Source organism: Babylonia areolata, chromosome 11 (assembly GCF_041734735.1).
Source record: "Babylonia areolata isolate BAREFJ2019XMU chromosome 11, ASM4173473v1, whole genome shotgun sequence".
Classification (NCBI taxonomy): domain Eukaryota; kingdom Metazoa; phylum Mollusca; class Gastropoda; order Neogastropoda; family Buccinidae; genus Babylonia; species Babylonia areolata.
The window spans coordinates 17,012,557-17,031,954 of record NC_134886.1 but is presented as its reverse complement, the minus strand read 5'-3'; the positions used below and the strand labels follow the sequence as shown (position 1 = coordinate 17,031,954).

The 19,398-nt window shown below is 42.1% G+C and overlaps 1 protein-coding gene across 1 annotated transcript; it reads right to left on the bottom strand.

The window, feature by feature from the left end:
• Positions 1-5,297: 5,297 nt before the first annotated feature.
• LOC143287153 (voltage-gated potassium channel KCNC1-like) lies at positions 5,298-18,985 on the bottom strand. The gene is made up of 5 exons (XM_076595098.1): positions 18,917-18,985; positions 15,552-16,361; positions 12,582-12,738; positions 8,198-8,547; positions 5,298-5,789 (listed from the first exon to the last, which is right to left on the bottom strand). Exons 1-5 carry the CDS (start codon positions 18,944-18,946, stop codon positions 5,298-5,300), a joined length of 1,839 nt encoding a protein of 612 aa, XP_076451213.1. The 5' UTR covers positions 18,947-18,985.
• Between the last annotated feature and the right edge of the window lie 413 nt (positions 18,986-19,398).

Below are 19,398 nucleotides of genomic sequence, written 5' to 3'. Positions count from 1 at the left end.
AATTGTAGAATATGGTAATATTGTGTGGCACCCATACGTTAAGAGACAATCTACAGCAACACAAAGGGTCCAAAGAGGGTCGACTAAATTATTAAAAGAATGCCAGAATATGAGTTATCAACAAAGACTAACATTCTTAAATCTACAGTCACTGAAAGGAAGAAGATTAAGAGGAGATTTGATCGAAACTTTCAAGATATAAAATAACATGAATGATGTAAATGCAATACATATCTTTAGAATGATGGATTATGATAGTACAAGGAACTCAGTAAAGAAAATGTGTTTAGAACACTGCAACATCAACCTTAGAAAAACATTCATTGGCTAACCGAATAGCACAAAATATGGAATGCACCACCAACCGAAGTTAAGCTTGCACAAAATACTAACACGTTAAAAAAAATCCGCTTGACACTAATACCATCTTAAAAGAAAATTTTTGTGATGATGAAAAATGAAAACAAAGTTTGTTGCAGAAGCGTACTTGCGTACCCCGCCCAACAAAAACAAAAAAAAGAAGAAAACAAATAACTAAAATAAAAGGAAATAAGTGAAGATGAAGATTCGATGGGGACATAAAAAAGGCCGAGAGGTCTAGGCAGATGACCTGCCAGTCCCTATGCTACTACTACTACTACTACTACTACTGTAGATCTGATTTGCCATGAACATCGAAAGAAGATGAAGATGTTCACCTGAAGGAAGAAGTTTTCATTTTGTCGGCAACACCGCCAATCCAGATCACCCTAAAACGTACAGTTCTACTTAGGTCGAAGGCAAAACGACATAATTCTACAGATCAAAATCTAAATTCATACAGATTCAGCTTTGTTTTACCTTTTGTTTTGCTCTGGCTTGTAGTTCTTTACAGGCTAGAAAATTCCTGAAGTCATTTCGCTTTCTTTTGTGCAACGTCACAATTTGCACACACACGAGCGACGTGTCAACAAATGACGTCATCAGTTACTCTTTTTCTTGCTGTGCTTCTTCTCCCCCCCCTCCCCCCCCCCCCCGCCCCCACGAGGGAGCGGAACTTCATTTTCACGTGCGATTTTTTTTTATTAATTGATATTATTATTATTATTGTTGTTGTTGTCAGTATTATTTATTTCAATGTATTGTATTGTATTGTCTGTATTGTATTTCTCTTTTTGTCACAACAGATTTCTGTGTGTGAAATTCGGGCTGCTCTCCCCAGGGAGATCGCGTCGCTACACCACAGAGCCACCCTTTTTTTTTTTTTTTTTTTCCTGCGTGCAGTTAAAAAAAAAAAAGTTTTTCCTATCGAAGTGGATTTTTCTACAGAATTTTGCCAGGAACAACCCATTTGTTGCCGTGGGTTCTTTTACGTGCGCTAAGTGCATGCTGCACACGAGACCTCGGTTTATCGTCTCATCCGAATGACTAGCGTCCAGACCACCACTCAGGGTCTAGTGGAGGGGGAGAAAATATCGGCGGCTGAGCCGTGATTCGAAGCAGCGCGCTCAGATTCTCTCGCTTCAGTCCTAGGCGGACGCGTTACCTCTAGGCTATCACTCCTTTCTCGTCTGATGCAGTGTTTGATGAGATCCCACTTTTCATGTCCATGACTTGAACACACTGCTCCAATATTAGCTGCATTCATTTCTTGGTGATCATTATGTTGTTGTATGCAAACTGCAGCTGCCTGAGCTTCAAACTGTTGTTCACCCAAGCTCGATGCTTCCTCATTGCTTCACATCTCTTCTTCAACGGCAAAAGGACTGCATTCAAAATCCTCTCGTTTTCGCGAGAGTACGTGTATTCGCTTTGATTGTACTGACACCTTGGTTTCAATCAAACTGACGGGTACATTTCGTGGTCTGTGCATGAACAAGCTCTGGACTATTTTCTTCGCATGCGAATTTCGTGATATTGTTGTTCGCATGCAAATTTCGTTTAATTTTCTTCGGGGTCTGTGGAATTTTATCATTGTCCGCTCGATCTGATGTCTGACAGCTTTGTTATATGTTTTTCACGCGAACTTGATATATATATATATATATATATATATATATATATATATATATATATATATATATATATATATCATATATATATATATATATATATATTCTGTCTCTCTCTCTCTCTCTCTCTCTCTCTCTCTCTCTATATATATATATATAAAGACAATAAATTCACATTATATGTCGCTTCAACGGTCGAAGGGAGGTAATCGAGACAAGATATCTCATTTTCTCTAATAATGTGCAGGTTATATCCCTGGAGGTGATAATGGGCATGTGGTCTTGAACGAAAGATTTCACATAGATCCATATCCTTGAAAGTACACACACACACACAGACGCGCGCGCGCTCAAACACACACATACACACATAAAACGTAAACAAATATAAACAGTAAACATTTAATGCAAAGGAGGAAATAACTATATACATATGAGCAATAATGCACACACGATCGAGATAGATGACAGAGAGAGAGAGAGAGAGAGAGAGAGAGAGAGAGAGAGAGTTGATAACAACAAATAAACAAGAAACAACAAAGGTCTCAAAAGAAATATGAAGAGAGAAGAAAAAGAATTTGATTATGCATATTCTCTCACCAACTCCCGTCTCTTTCTAAAATTTGAATTGATTCATATATTTTTGCATTCATTCAAAATTCAAGTTTTTCGTTTCCTTCTTCGGTGGTCAAAGGGAAGGAATCGAGATATCTCATTCTCTCAAATAATGTACAGGTTATGTCCCTGGATATTTGAGGAAAGCAAACACTGCTTTAGTCTCGTACCACTGGATGGACTGTTTCAACCTGCCTTCGCGTATAAATGCATGTAAACGAGTATGTATGTGTGCGAGCGTGCGAACATGCACAAACATACCCCCAACCCTCCCCCCCCCACGGCCCCCCCCCCCCCCACACACACACACTCAGTGGGTGCGACGATTGTATACGAATATAACTGTCTCACAATCACAGCAACAGTGGCAGATACGAACACGCACACACTCATATACGTACATCCATGCAGAACAAATAATGAACAAAGCAAACATATGATAAATGGTGGAAAAAAGAAAGAAAAAAACAAAACGACCCCCCCCCCCCCAAAAAAAAAAACAAAAACAACAACAACAAAAAAACCGAAGGAAACACAGACAGACAGATTCACAAGCAAAGAACAGCTGATACTCAAGATTCAGAAACTTTATTATTCAGAGATAAAGATTTTAGGTAGAGCCATGTCTTCTGACCTGTTCTTGGAACAAGAGCAGTAACAATCATCATTACCGTCATGATTATCATGATCAGCATCACTGCAACAAGAGTTGTAACACTCATCATCACCTTCATGATTACCATAATGATTATCATTGTCATCATCATCATCATTATCATCAAGATGATGAAAGGAACACACACACACCTCAAAAACCATTGTACAAAATAGATAACACACGTTGTAATGCACAAGCAAATGCAGACAGCATACATTTTAATGAAAAGTAGAAAATGTATAAACATGAGCAATAATCCATGCAACAGAGAGAGAGAGAGAGAGAGAGAGAGAGAGAGAGAGAGAGAGAGACTGACAGACAGACAGACAGACAGACAGAGAGAAGCACAAGAGAAACTGGGCTCCGAGTATTTATCATTCATCAGCCATTGCCAATAATACAGTTATAACAAGAGGGTTCAGACTGATAAGGGGGAAAGCCTTATAATGGCAAACATCATACACATAGTTGATGGAAAGAGCAATTTCAAATAGATAATGAATTGAAAGAGCTGTATTGTGACAAAACACATATATATTTCATGGAAAGAACGATTTTATGATAAACTTCAAATACACACTTTGTGGAGAGAGCTCTATTACGGGAAACCTTAAATACATATTTAAAGGAGACAGTCCTTGTATGATAATCCCCCAAATACATACATATGGGAGAGAACTCTTTTATGGCAAAGCACCTATTTACAGGAGACAGCCTTATGTCAGACCTCATATACACAATAAACGGAGAGATCAACTTCAAACTCATACTTAATGGATAAAAATCTATAATGACAAACTTCAGATTCATACTCAATGGAGAGAGCTCTATTATGACAAACTTCAAATACATGCTTAATGGAGACAGCTTTATTATGACAAATTTCAAATACTTAAGTACGTAATGGAGAAAAACGTCATCTCAAAATGCATACTTAATGGAGACAACTTTACCATAACAAAGCTCAAATAGATGTTTACTATTACTACTACTACTAATGATGATGTTAATAATGATAATAAAACGAAAAATATTGATAACAATGATATTAGCAAGAAGAAGAATAACACGCATTTATTTAGCGCCGTTTCACACACACACAGACACACACATGTACACGCACGTACAGATATTGAATGCATCATATCTGCCACTCCAACAGATGCATGCGTAAGTATCTAATCTTTTTAAAAAATGTATTTTAATATATATATATATATATATATATATATATATATATACATATATACTAAAGACGGTTATTTATGTGTCATCAGAAAAATGGTGCTCAATAGTGTTGTGGTGTGTGTGTGTGTGTGTGTGTGTGTGTGTGTGTGTGTGTGTGTGTGTAAGCGAGGGAGTGTTGGTGTAATGGCCTAGAGGTAACGCGTCCGCCTAGGAAGCGAGAGAATCTGAGCGCGCTGGTTCGAATCACGGCTCAGCTGCCGATAATTTCTCCGCCTCCACTCGACCTTGAGTGGTGTTCTGGACGCTAGTCATTCGGATGAGACGATAAACCGAGGCCCCGTATGCAGCATGCACTTAGCGCACGTAAAAGATCCCACGGCAACAAAAGGGTTGTGCTTGGCAAAGCTCTTTAGAAAAAGCCACTTCGATAGAAAAAACAAATAAAACTGTACGCAGGAAAAAAAGAAGAGTGGCACTGTAGTGAAGCGATGCGCTCTCCCTGGGGAGAGCAGCCCGAATTTCACACAGAGAAATCTGTTGTGATAAAAAGAAATACAAATACACATAATGTGTGCGTGTGTGCATGTGTGGTGTTTGTGCGTTCGGATGTGTATGTTTCGATGCGGAAGTGTGCTCCATCAGAGGGCTTTCCTCTTTTCAATCAAGTGTGCGGTTTTTTTTGTTTTTTTTTTCTGTAGTTCTTCTTTAGTTCAGTCACGCGTAAACATTCCAGTTAACACACACACAAACACACACACACACGAAACAGTGACAAAAAAAAAAAATTAGATCACATCGTCCAGGTCAAAAACATACCTCCCCCCCCACCCCTCCCAGCCACAAGACTATTTTTTCTCTTCTTCTCTTCCACTACCGCCACCATCACCACAGGTTTTAACCGCCTTCTCCTTCTTCTCCTTCATCGTCATCCTCCTCTTCTCCTTCTCCTGCTTGGCGAGCGACGGCGGAACAATGGAACAGTTGGTGTACAAGGAGAAGAAGTTGTTGACCACGATAGGCAAGGTCATGGCCAGAAAGAGCACCCCCAAGATGGCGCACACGCAGCCGATCACCTTGGTGCCGAAGGACTGAGGCACCACGTCCCCGTAGCCAACGGTGGTGATGGTGACCAGGGCGTACCACATGGCCACGGGGATGCTGCTCAGGGCCTTCTTGTCGCCAAGGTAGAAGAGGAGCGCCGAGAAGAACATGACGAGGAAGGCCAGGAGGGCGAAGAGCAGCAGCAGCTCCGTCAGGCAGCTCTTCAGGGTGAAGTAGATGACCCTGAACCCCGTCACCTGCGACATGGGCCGCAGGAAGCGTAGCACCCTCAACAGCTGAAAGACAAGACCAGACCAGAAGTAGTTATTTGTGGCACCGTAAACACCTGAAAGACAAGACCAGACCAGAAGTATTCATTTGTAGCAACCTCAGCAACTGAAAGGCAAGACCAGAAGAAATAATTTGTATGATTACCCTCAACAGATGAAAGAAGACCAAAAGTATTTATTTTAGCACCCTCAACAGCTGAAAGACAAGACCAGAAGTATTTATTTTAGCACCCTCAACAGCTGAAAGACAAGACCAGAAGTATTTATTTTAGCACCCTCAACAGCTGAAAGACAAGACCAGAAGTATTTATTTTAGCACCCTCAACAGCTGAAAGACAAGACCAGAGGATTTATTTTAGCACCCTCAACAACTGAAAGACAAGACCAGAAGTATTTATTTTAGCACCCACAACAGCTGAAAGACAAGACCAGAAGTATTTATTTTAGCACCCTCAACAACTGAAAGACAAGACCAGACGTATTTATGTGCAGCACCCTCAACAACTGAAAGACAAGACCAGAGGAATTCATTTGTAGTGCCCTCAACAACCGAAAGACAAGACCAGAAGTATTTATTTTAGCACCCTCAACAGCTGAAAGACAAGACCAGAAGTATTTATTTTAGCACCCTCAACAACCGAAAGACAAGACCAGAAGTATTCATTTGTAGTGCCCTCAACAGCTGAAAGACAAGACCAGAAGTATTCATTTGTAGTGCCCTCAACAGCTGAAAGACAAGACCAGAAGTATTTATTTTAGCACCCTCAACAACTGAAAGACAAGACCAGACGTATTTATGTGCAGCACCCTCAACAACTGAAAGACAAGACCAGAGGAATTCATTTGTAGTGCCCTCAACAGCTGAAAGACAAGACCAGAGGAATTCATTTGTAGTGCCCTCAACAGCTGAAAGACAAGACCAGAGGAATTCATTTGTAGTGCCCTCAACAGCTGAAAGACAAGACCAGAAGTATTTATTTTAGCACCCTCAACAACTGAAAGACAAGACCAGAAGTATTTATGTGCAGCACCCTGAACACCTGGAAGACAAGACAAGACCTGAAGTATTTTTTTTATAGCACCATCAACGACTTAAAGATAAGATCAGAAATATTTATTCGTAGCACCCTAAACACCTGAAAAGATAAGACCGGAAGTATTTATTTGTAGCGCCATAACCATATGAAAAGACAAGAAAAGACCAGAAGTATCTACTTTAAAGAACAAACGGCAAAAAACCGAAAAAAAAGAGAAGAAAAGGCTATGCAATGTAAACTAACTGGACGGCCTATCAAAATAGCCAGATCTAACGAACAAAACCGAATAATTCATGATAAGTGTCAGGACAACAAACTATTGTTATCAAATAATGGATGTAATTTCAAAATGTTCACGTGTCTGCAGAAAAAGTCAGGCATTTACTTCAGTATTCTTTATACAAACAGCAACAAATCAACACTCATCTCTAAACTCTCCAGCAGTACACTTTAACCCTTTGACTTCTGCTGACGAGTATGCTCGTCAATGAATGAATATCACATCACTGATACAAGTCAGAGCTAACTGGTCAGGTTATCAATCACCTCTATAGATTAGATTTTTTTCCCCTCTTGGGATCGCATTACTTTTGTTCAGCAATATCCGCCACATCATAAAAACAAAACAAAACAAACAAACAAAACAAAAATACAAATTGTTAAAAAAACAACCAAACAAACCCTGTACTTCACGTTCAAGCCAGACTGATTTTGATTTCATTAAGACTAAGAAGTTAGGGGGTCAGATACATCTTCGCATTATATTATACTGCATTGCATTGCATTGCATTGCATTGCATTGTATTGTATTGTATTGTATTGTATTGCACTGTATTGTATTGTATTGTATCACTCTGTCACAACAGATTGTGTGAAATTCAAGCGGCTCTTTCCAGGTAAAGCGCATTGCTACAACGCAGCACCATCACCTTTTTTTTTCTTTCTCCCCTTGAAGCGTATTTGTTGTCCTATCAAAATGGAATTTTTCTTCAAAAATCTTTTTGCCCGGAACAATCCTTCTGTTGCCACCAGGGGTTCTTTTATACGTGCACAAGGTGGACTCTCGCTCAACACGCAGGCACACACACGCGTGCGCGCGCGCGCGCACGCACAAAACGATGCATGCACACGCACGGACACACACGCAACACACATTTTTTACACTCTGAATCATAATGTAATAGTATCTTACCCACTTTCTTTTTACATATTAATTCATGTGTGCATGGTGATAAGTGAAGGGTGTGTTAGTAGTTTCTTTGATTTTTGCTGACGGGCATTTGATTTTATTTTAATAAGTGAGCCTAAAGAAAATTTTCTGTTTTGGGTTGACGCAGATAATAAAGTATTTCGAACTGAATTAAATTGAGTCATCACCTGCAGAACGTTGATGACGTCCGTGCTGGAGTCTCCGTACATCTCCTCGGGCTGCGTGTTGTCGATGATGTACTTGGCGAAGGTGGCGGCCATGGCAATGGCGTCAGCGATGTTGATGACGTCCACCAGGAACCTGGCCAGGCTGGGGCACACCAGCATCCGGAGGAGGAAGTCCAGGGTCAGGAAGGCGGTGCAGGTGTAGCTGAGGTACTGCACCCACATCACGAGTGCCCGGGGGCGGTAACTGAGAGGGGTGGTGGACTGGGGCGTCACCGGCGTGGTGGAAGAGGAGAAGTAGGGCTGGGTGGAGGACGCGTCGTCGTCGTCGTTGTTATCGTCGTCGTCGTCATCTGTGGAGAGTTAAGAGTGAAAAAAATCATCGATGTTGTCATTGTCATCTGTGGAGCATTACGAGTGAAAAAACCCACAATATTATTGTTGTCATTGTCGTTGTCGGAAAGTTATCTGTGGAACCTTACGAACCCTAGTCAGATATGTAGCGTTGCGAGTGAATAAATCATTATTATTGTCATTGTCGTTGTCATCTGTGGAGTGTTCAGAGTGAAAAAAAAATCATCATTTGTCATCTGTGGAGCATTAAGAGTCAAAAAGTAATCGCTGTTGTCATTGTCATCTGTGGAGCGTTATGAGTGAAAAAATCATCGCTGTTGTCATTGTCGTTGTCATCTGTGGAGCGTTAAGAGTGAAAAAATCATCGCTGTTGTCATTGTCGTTATCATCTGTGGAGAGTTAAGAGTGAAAAAACCATCGATGTTGTCATGGTCGTTGTCATCTGTGGAGCGTTAAGAGTGAAAAAATCATCGCTGTTGTCATTGTCGTTGTCATCTGTGGAGCGTTACGAGTGAAAAAAATCATCGCTGTTGTCATTGTCATCTGTGGACCGTTACGAGTGAAAAAAATCATCGATGTTGTCATTGTCGTTGTCATTTGTGGAGCGTTAAGAGCGAAAAAATCATCGCTGTTGTCATAGTCGTTGTCATCAGTGGAGCGTTACGAGTGAAAAAATCATCGGTGTTGTCATTGTCATCTGTGGAGCGTTAAGAGCGAAAAAATCATCGCTGTTGTCATAGTCGTTGTCATCAGTGGAGCGTTACGAGTGAAAAAATCATCGCTGTTGTCATTGTCGTTGTCATCTGTGGAGCGTTACGAGTGAAAAAATCATCGCTGTTGTCATTGTGGTTGTCATCTGTGGAGCGTTAAGAGTGAAAAAATCATCGCTGTTGTCATTGTCGTTGTCATCTGTGGAGCGTTAAGAGTGAAAAAAATCATCGCTGTTGTCATAGTCGTTGTCATCTGTGGAGCGTTAAGAGTGAAAAAATCATCGCTGTTGTCATTGTTGTTGTCATCTGTGGAGCGTTAAGAGCGAAAAAATCATCGCTGTTGTCATAGTCGTTATCATCTGTGGAGCGTTATGAGTGAAAAAAATCATCGCTGTTGTCATAGTCGTTGTCATCTGTGGAGAGTTAAGAGTGAAAAAATCATCGCTGTTGTCATTGCCGTTGTCATCTGTGGAGCGTTAAGAGCGAAAAAATCATCGCTGTTGTCATTGTCGTTGTCATCTGTGGAGGGTTAAGAGTGAAAAAATCATCGCTGTTGTCATTGTCGTTGTCATCTGTAGAGCGTTAAGAGTGAAAAAAATCATCGCTGTTGTCATTGTCGTTATCATCTGTGGAGCGTTACGAGTGAAAAAATCATCGCTGTTGTCATTGTCATCTGTGGAGAGTTAAGAGTGAAAAAAATCACCGCTGTTGTCATTGTCGTTGTCATCAGTGGAGGGTTACGTGTGAAAAAAATCACCGCTGTTGTCATTGTCGTTGTCATCTGTGGAGCGTTAAGAGCGAAAAAATCATCGCTGTTGTCATAGTCGTTATCATCTGTGGAGCGTTATGAGTGAAAAAAATCATCGCTGTTGTCATTGTCGTTATCATCTGTGGAGGGTTACGAGTGAAAAAATCATCGCTGTTGTCATTGTCATCTGTGGAGAGTTAAGAGTGAAAAAATCATGGATGTTGTCATTGTCGTTATCATCTGTGGAGCGTTATGAGTGAAAAAAATCATCGCTGTTGTCATTGTCGTTATCATCTGTGGAGGGTTACGAGTGAAAAAATCATCGCTGTTGTCATTGTCATCTGTGGAGAGTTAAGAGTGAAAAAATCATTACTGTTGTCATTGTCGTTATCATCTGTGGAGCGTTATGAGTGAAAAAAATCATCGCTGTTGTCATTGTCGTTATCATCTGTGGAGCGTTATGAGTGAAAAAAATCATCGCTGTTGTCATAGTCGTTGTCATCAGTGGAGGGTTACGAGTGAAAAAATCATCGCTGTTGTCATTGTCGTTATCATCTGTGGAGCGTTATGAGTGAAAAAAATCATCGCTGTTGTCATTGTCATCTGTGGAGAGTTAAGAGTGAAAAAATCATGGATGTTGTCATTGTCGTTGTCCTCTGTGGAGCGTTAAGAGTGAAAATAATCATCGCTGTTGTCATTGTCGTTGTCATCTGTGGAGGGTTACGAGTGAAAAAATCATCGCTGTTGTCATTGTCGTTATCATCTGTGGAGCGTTAAGAGTGAAAAAAATCATCGCTGTTGTCATAGTCGTTATCATCTGTGGAGCGTTAAGAGTGAAAACAATCATCGCTGTTGTCATAGTCGTTGTCATCTGTGGAGGGTTACGAGTGAAAAAATCATCGCTGTTGTCATTGTCGTTATCATCTGTGGAGAGTTAAGAGTGAAAAAACCATCGATGTTGTCATTGTCGTTGTCATCTGTGGAGCGTTAAGAGTGAAAAAAATCATCGCTGTTGTCATTGTCGTTGTCATCTGTGGAGGGTTACGAGTGAAAAAATCATCGCTGTTATCATTGTCGTTGTCATCTGTGGAGCGTTAAGAGCGAAAAAAATCATCGCTGTTGTCATTGTCGTTGTCATCTGTGGAGCGTTACGAGTGAAAAAATCATCGCTGTTGTCATTGTCGTTATCATCTGTGGAGCGTTATGAGTGAAAAAAATCATCGCTGTTGTCATTGTCATCTGTGGAGAGTTAAGAGTGAAAAAATCATGGATGTTGTCATTGTCGTTGTCCTCTGTGGAGCGTTACGAGTGAAAAAAAAAATCTTTGTAGTCATTGTCGTTGTCATCTGTGGAGCGTTAAGAGTGAAAAAAAAAATCATCGCTGTTGTCATTGTCGTTGTCGTAGTCATTTACGGAGCGTGTACTATAAGTGAGGGGAAAAAAATCATCGTTTGTTTCATCGGGTGCCTTTGTCATTGTTCACTGCCGTTCTACTTGTTCTTGTCGTCGATATCATCATCATTTTTATTGTTGTTGTCGTCGTCGTCATCGTCATCATCGTATTATTATCATCGTTGTAACATTCATCACTATATTATTGTTATCATTGTTATAACTATCATTACAGTCACCAGTAGCGGAGGTAGTGGTAGCTTTGTAATTTTGTGTGAGTTTCATTTCTGCCATTTGTATTGTTCACGTTCTTCTTTTTTTCTCTTAATTGTGTCTAAATGTATTTACTCCGGACAAGTGTTAAGTTTCTTCACTAATTTTACCTCGGTTTAGTTTTGGTAGGTCAGGCATCTGCCCCCACAACCCCCAATCTTTTTTTTTTTTTTTTTTTGCTTTGTTAACCCTTTCACCGCCAGTTAATTTAGAGTACAAAATTCCCTTGTGGTATAAACACAGAAAAGACAATGGCTAAGAATAACTGGGGATTCCCCCTGCGATGTATAGAAAATATGGCCTATCCTACCACCGAACATTAAGAACAGTAGGTTCATGGATAACAGACCAGTGAATGGTCACCTTTCAATGACATGGGTCCTCTACCACGCCTGTGCATTGAATGCGAGCTTGGCGGTGAAAGGGTTAAGCAGATAGGGAGAAGTATAAGTGAATAAGATTGCACTCTTTGACGTTTACTTGAAACTTAAACTGAACTCAGTCTCCCTGCATCGCCACTGCCACTGCGCTTAATACCATCATAACCCCCACCCCTTATACTATACCCCCGAAACAGTACTACCGCCACCCCCATTCACTTACCACTCTCACAATACTACTACCACACCCACAATACTACTACTACTTCCCCTCCAATGCTACTAAAACCACCCCCAATACCATTACCCCCCACACCCACCAATAACACTACCCCCCCCCTCCCCCTCCGGCCCCAGTACCTTAACTACCCTCCAGTACTAACGCCACCAATCCAAATACCATCACCCCACCGCAACACCATTTCAACCATCCTGAATAATATCACCCCCAACCCCAACACCACCACCCATGACACCACCACCACCACCACCACCATTGCTGTGATCATCCCTATCAATGGTTGTCTCACCATAGAAATCGATTAAAGAGGAATACTGATCGAAATCGTCCCCAAGGTAGTCCATCCACTCGCTGCGTGTCAGACTGCGTGTGAATATGGACGTTGTGCTGGCTGCCATGACGAAGAATGACGCCACAATCATGAGGCACAGAATGACGAAATACACCTGTGACGACAGAGAATGTGCAGCGTACGCATTGTCATTACTCTCTCTCTCTCTCTGTGTTTATCCATATGTCTGTCTGTTGGTCTCTCTCTCTCTATATATATATATATAGACTTGACACAATACAGGGAACGAGAACGGGGGGAGGAGGGGAGAGAGAGAGAGTTGGGGGGGCGGGGGGGGGGGGGGGGGGGGGGGAGGAGGAGGGGTGTATGTATGTGTGTGTGTGTGTGTTTGTGTGTGTGTGTGTGTGTGTGTGCGCGCGCGCAGACGAGGGCGTAGTGAGTTTCTTCTGAAATAATTACGGTTTGTAAAAGTTGTGCAATATTATTGTCATTCTTTTCCTTCTTATCATTCTTATTGTTGTTGTTGTCGTCGTCGTTGTCGTCGTCTTGTAGCTGTTGTAGTTACCATCATTTTTCTGCATTGATGCACACCATGTTATACCGAAAATATAAATGGACTGACTGAAACCATTTATTGTCAGATTAACTGTTTGTTGTACTGACATTTTCGCAACCATTTGAATAAAATATTAACTGAGCAACACAAGGAAATTCTGATTTGAGGAAGGTATGATGTAAAAAACAAACGACACAGGGACGGACAGACGAAATGTAAGGCAGTAATGATACAGGGAGAGACGACATTATGAATAAACGTCTTTTATAATGAAGGGTTAGACAGACAACCTGAATAAACACATGTGATAATACAGGAATATTCAGACTTCAGGAATAACCAGCATCAGTGATGATGATGATGATGATAATGACAATGACAATAATGATGAGGATGATGTATGTGATAGTAGTGTCCGGCTATGTCCATCAGTACATCAGAGGAGGCAATTGCTGTCCTGATTATCTGGGCTGGAATTTGATTATGAATGGAGAGTGTCTTGCCCAAGTTAACATCCCCATTCTCTTGGCCAAGGCAGCTTTAGGACAGTCGGCGCTGGGATGGTCCCCAAAGGCCAGCTAGCCCACAAGGCTGCGGCACTTAGAGCCAGTGCAGTCTTGCACAGTCCTTCGCAAAATCCTAAGCGGTAATGAATTGTTCATGCCGTGGATAAACCATAGGACATACAGCTATTGCTTTGCTATTGGCCCAGCGGAAAGGTTATGTTATTCCTCTTCCTCCTCCTTCTTTTAATGTGCAAATATTTATATAGCGCTTGACAACGTCTGTGATAATGAAGGATTAGACGGACAGTGTTCTGATTACACCTGTGATACTGCAGACATAGATACGACAACACGAGATAATAAAGGGACAGACGTACAACATGTACGTTATTAATAATAATAGTAGATAACGTCGGTCATGATAAAGGGATAGACTGAGAGACTGTGCAGACAGCACCTATGATAATGAAAGGACAGACGGACAACATGGATGACAACACGTGTGAATTACACAATACTCACGAAAGTGACATTTTCTGTTGTAAACACAGTGTACAAAAACAACAACAAAAACCAAAAAAAACACCCCAAAAAGCAAACAAAAAACAAACAAAACAAAAACAAACACACACACACACAAAAACAAACAACCCCCCCAAAACAAACAAACAAACAAACAAAACAAACAAACCCTGTGACAACATGCAGATAAACAGGACAAACGCGCACCTGCGCAAACCCAAATACGGAAGGAACACAGCCACGTTTCACAACACAAATATGACAACCTGTGTTAACAACACAGAGGGAAGTGGATACACAAACATATGATAACACAGTCACCTGCGCAAACATTGAGACAATATTTGTGGACACTTTTGGTAACACAGGGACAGTCGGTATAGTGAGTATACCCGCTAAGACCTGATGATAAAGAAGATGATGATGATGACAACGACGGTGATGATGTATTATCATATCATATCATATCACATGTCACCGCTTTTAGGCTTTATCAGCCTTTTGCCTGATCATTAAGACTTTTTTTTTCTGTTTTAACTGAGTGCGTAATTACTAATGTTATGGCTAGCTTCCTATGGAGAAATCTACTTGGAAGCCATAATCCTTCCAGTGTTTTGCTAGCAAATTCTGAAAATTGTTAAGTGTTTCTGCAGTGACAATGTTACTGGGCGGATTATTCCAGAAGTTAACAACCCTGTTAGCAGAAAAGTGTGAAAAAAGGTTTCATTTGGTGAATGTCTTCATTAGTTTTAGTGGGTGTCCCCTGGTATGATTACTGTCCTTTAGAGTGAAAAGATTTTGTGTTGTGCTCTTGTCGAAATTTCCATGAAGAATTTTATGTCTGAAGTATATCACCCCTTACCCTGCGATATTCCAGGCTTGGGAGTTTCAAACTAGTCAGTGTCTCTTCGTAGGACATACTACCTATCCCTATAATTTGCTTGGTAAATCTTCTTCGTACATATTCAATCAAATCAATGTATTTTTTTTTTAAGGTAGGGGGACCATACGACATTACCATATTCCAGTGTTGGTCTTACTAGTGATTTGAACAACGGTAGCATGACATCTTTATCTTAAACTGGATAAAATGGGTGATTGTGCCTGCTATTCTATTTGCCTATTTTTTTCTCCACTGTAGCATTAATGTGCTGTTCAAAAGTTAAGATTTTTATCCACCAAAATTCCCAAATCCTTTTCTCAGTTTCTTATTGCAAACTGTAACCAGAAATTGCCCTCATTGTTGTTTCGATAATGAAAATGATGATGATGGTGGTAATAACGACGATGACGACGACGATGATGATGGCGATGATGTTCATCATGCTTCATCTTGTTGATGCAATACATGATGATGGTGATGTGATGGCGATCACACATTACCTTGGCCAGCAGCGAGGTCCAGGGATTGGTCAGCACGAGCCACAGACAGTGCTGCACCCGTCTCCACCCACCCCCACCACCACCCTCACACTCCTCCCCCACCCCCAACAGGGCGAAGTGCCGGTGATACCTCAGCACCGTTTTCTGCTCCTCCAGGAAGCTGACGACCTTGGGGTAGCAGCAGGAGTCAAGGTCGGCCACGTCCAGCCCCCAGAAGCCAAGGTCACGCGCGAAGAGTTTGGGGCACACGTGACCTGGCACGTGCAGATCTCCGGTGCTCGCGAAGTCCAAGATGGCTTCGAAAACTGAGGCGCTCCGCTGAAAGTGGAGAGTCGTTTCAGGATTTCCAGATCCTCTGAAGATGGGGTCAATAGGTAGGGGGTCGTATTCTTTCGGTGTGATTGTTGCGCTTTCGTGAGGAACCAACTCGACTTTTTCCGTGGCATCTTTCGAACGCGGTGTTTCTGTCTTTGTGTTATTACTGCCAGTCTTCTTCTTGACAGAGAAGCTTCGTGGATGGGAACAGTCATCCAAACAGGTGACGTCTTCAACTACGATGGCGTCACTTTTATCGATGACCTGTGCGTCTTTGACGTCATCGGTCTGCTCTCTGAACAGAACGCGTTTCAGCAAAGGGATTCTTTTGCACGTGTTCTCGGGAACGTCGAAGACACGTCCTTGAAGAACGAGTCGGATTGTGGAAGGGGTATGATCGGAGTTGTGCGGAGCCATTTCGTTCCAGACTTTCTCTTCGGGCGGCGGTTTGGTGTGGTCGTTTGGGGTCGGATGGACTGATGGCATGCCTGCTTGCTGTTTGAACAGTCACACACACACACACACACACACACATTCATTTACCATTGCAATTGTGTCTTATAAACCTTCCGGTTTCATGACAATAAAATCTATTCTATTCTATTCTATTCACACACACACACACACACACACACACACAGACACACACTTAATTGATTACTTCCGCCCTCCCTCAACCAGGTAGGGCATACAAACATTACTTGTCACAACTCTACCACTAGGCAAAGCTATGTATTGTATTGTATATATTCGAATGTCAGAATCTAAAATGTTTTTTTTTGCCAGACTTCACCAAAAATTCTTTTGAATGTGTTATTAACGATTCTAATATGTTATTTGTTGTTGCAGAAGGTTTGCTGCGTAGTCCGAAAGGACATTTGTTATAGTTGTTATAGCTGTTTGATGTTGGCGTTTATAACGTATCCATTTTCCCTAGCGTTGTCTCTCCCTATTCACCCTCCACACATACACACACTTTTACCCCTCCCCCTGCCACAACCCCTACCCCACGAGAGAGGAGAGAAAGGGAGAGAGGGAGAGAGGGGGGAGACAGAGACAGAGGGAGAAAGGGAGAGAGGAGAGAAAGGGAGAGAGGGAGAGAGGGGGGAGACAGACAGAGGGAGAAAGGGAGAGAGGAGAGAAAGGGAGAGAGGGAGAGAGAGAGAGGGGGGGGGAGACAGGGACAGAGGGAGAAAGGGAGAGAGGAGGGAGGGTGAGAGAGAGAGGGGGGAGGGAGGGAGAGAGAGGAAGAGAACGGGGGGAGGGAGAGAGAGAGGAACAGAACAGGGGGAGGGAGAGAGAGGAAGAGAACGGGGGGAGGGAGAGAGAGAGAGGAAGAGAACAGGGGGAGGGAGAGAGAGGAAGAGAACGGGGGAGAGAGAGAGAGCGGGGGGAGGGAGGGAGAGAGAGGAAGAGAACGGGGGGAGGGAGGGAGAGAGAGGAAGAGAACGGGGGGAGGGAGGGAGAGAGAGGAAGAGAACGGGGGGAGGGAGAGAGAGGGGGATGGAGAGAGAGAGAGGGGGAGGGAGGGAGAGAGAGGAAGAGAAGGGGGGGGCGCGGGGGGAGGGGGGGGGGCACAGAGAGAGGGGAGAGAGAGAGAGAAAGGGAGAGAGAGGTAGAGAGAATGGGGAGAGTGAGAGAGAGAGAGGGGGAAGGGAGAGAGAGGGAGGGAGAGAGAGAGAGAGAGAGAGAGAGAGAGAGAGAGAGAGAAAGGGAAAGAGAGGGAGGGAAAGGGGGAGGGAGGGAATGGAAAATCGAACTTAGCGTCAAGTCATTCGGATGAGATGATAAAACCGAGGTCCGGCGTGCCGCACGCACCTGGCGCACTGAAAAAGAACCCATGGCAACGAATGCGTTGTCCTCTGGCACAATTCTGTCGAACCCCCCACCCCCACCCCCCACCACCACCCCACACCCTGATAGGTACACAAATAAACACACACGCACTCAAGGTCTGACTAAGCGCGCAGGGTTATGCTGCTGGTTACGCATTTGCTTAGCAGATGCGGTGTAGCGTATATGGATTTGCCCGAAGGCGCCCAATGACTCCTCAGTGAGAGACTGAAACTGAAAACCACCATGGAAGTGAGAGAATTTGAGTCCACCGGATAGTTTTCCCTTACTCGTCCGTATTATCTCCCCCTGTTCTAGATCTTGAGTGGTGGTCTGGACGCTGGTCATTCGGATGAGATGACAATCCAAGCTCCCGCGTGTAGCGTGCACTTAGCGGACGTTAAAGAACCCACGGGAACAAAAGGGTTGTCCTGGACAAAACTCTGCAAAAAATCTTATTCTAATACAGTTGTGTATGCGTGCGTTTGATCGAAGACTGAGTGAATGAAACCGGAAACGAATGATGAGCGCTTACATGTCGGCTCTACCCAGGTAGGCAGCCCGTCGTAACAACAACAACAACAACAATGATGATGATGATAATAATAATGATACTAACACCACCACCAACAACAACAACGATGATGATGATGATGATGATAATGACGATATCAATAATTACAATGAAAATAATAGCAATGATGATAACACCACCACCACCAACAACAACAACAATGATGATGATGATAACAATAATAATAATAATATACTACTACGAGTACTACTAATGATAATAACAATGATGATGATGACGATAACAATAATTAAAATGAAAATAATAGCAATGATGATAACAACAAAAACAATAATGATAATGAAAATAATAATGATAATAATAATAATAATAATAATAATAATAATAATAATAATAATAACAATGTCAATGATATCAATATAAGAAATAACACACAACGAACCTCCCCACCCCTTGTATCTAAAAAAAAAAAAAAAAAAAAAAAAAAAAAAAAAAAAAAAAAAAAAAAATCTAACAACAACAAACAAACAAACAAACAAAAAACAAACCACAATAAAGATGAAATAAAATGAAATAAAAATGAAAAACAAAAACAAAAACAACCCCAAAAAAACCAACAACAACACAAAAAACAACCGAAAACCACAAAGTACACTGTGTTCCACAGAGATACGATACTTACAGAAAGCGGAAGTGACGTTGTGGAAATCATCAGACCATCAGCTGTCTTTCCCGTTCACTGACAGCCACACCAGTCCTTCATCCAACGGAGCCCATGTCAAAAGAAAACTCCATGTATTATTTTTGTTCGGCGTGTTTCCCTTCACCCACCTCACCCCACCCCTCGCCTTTGTGTGTGTGTGTGTGTGTGTGTGTGTGTGTGTGTGAGATGGTGGTGGTGTTTTATTGTTGTTGTTGTTTCTTTTTTCACAATTGTGACAACAGATGCGAAGCAAAACATATTGCCATAGCCATAGCCATAATAGCCAGACAAATATTTCCCAGTTCTTGTGATATACGTGACAGGAAAGCGTTTTCACCTAATCTTTTTTTTTTTTCTCTCTGTGTGCGTGTCTCATGTTTGTGTTATGTGTGTGTGTGTGTGTGTGTGTGTGTGTGTGTGTGTGTGTGTGTGCGTGCGTGCGTGCCTGCGTGCGTGTGTGT

Bases quoted from the DNA above. Each gene is read 5' to 3' on its own strand.
- LOC143287153 (XM_076595098.1), bottom strand. From the start codon at position 18,946: ATGATTTCCACAACGTCACTTCCGCTTTCT. The intron at 16,362-18,916 runs GTAAGTATCGTA...CTGTTCAAACAG, and splicing joins CAACGTCACTTCCGCTTTCT to CAAGCAGGCATGCCATCAGT. The intron at 5,790-8,197 runs GTGATGACTCAA...CTTGTCTTTCAG, and splicing joins ACGTCATCAACGTTCTGCAG to CTGTTGAGGGTGCTACGCTT.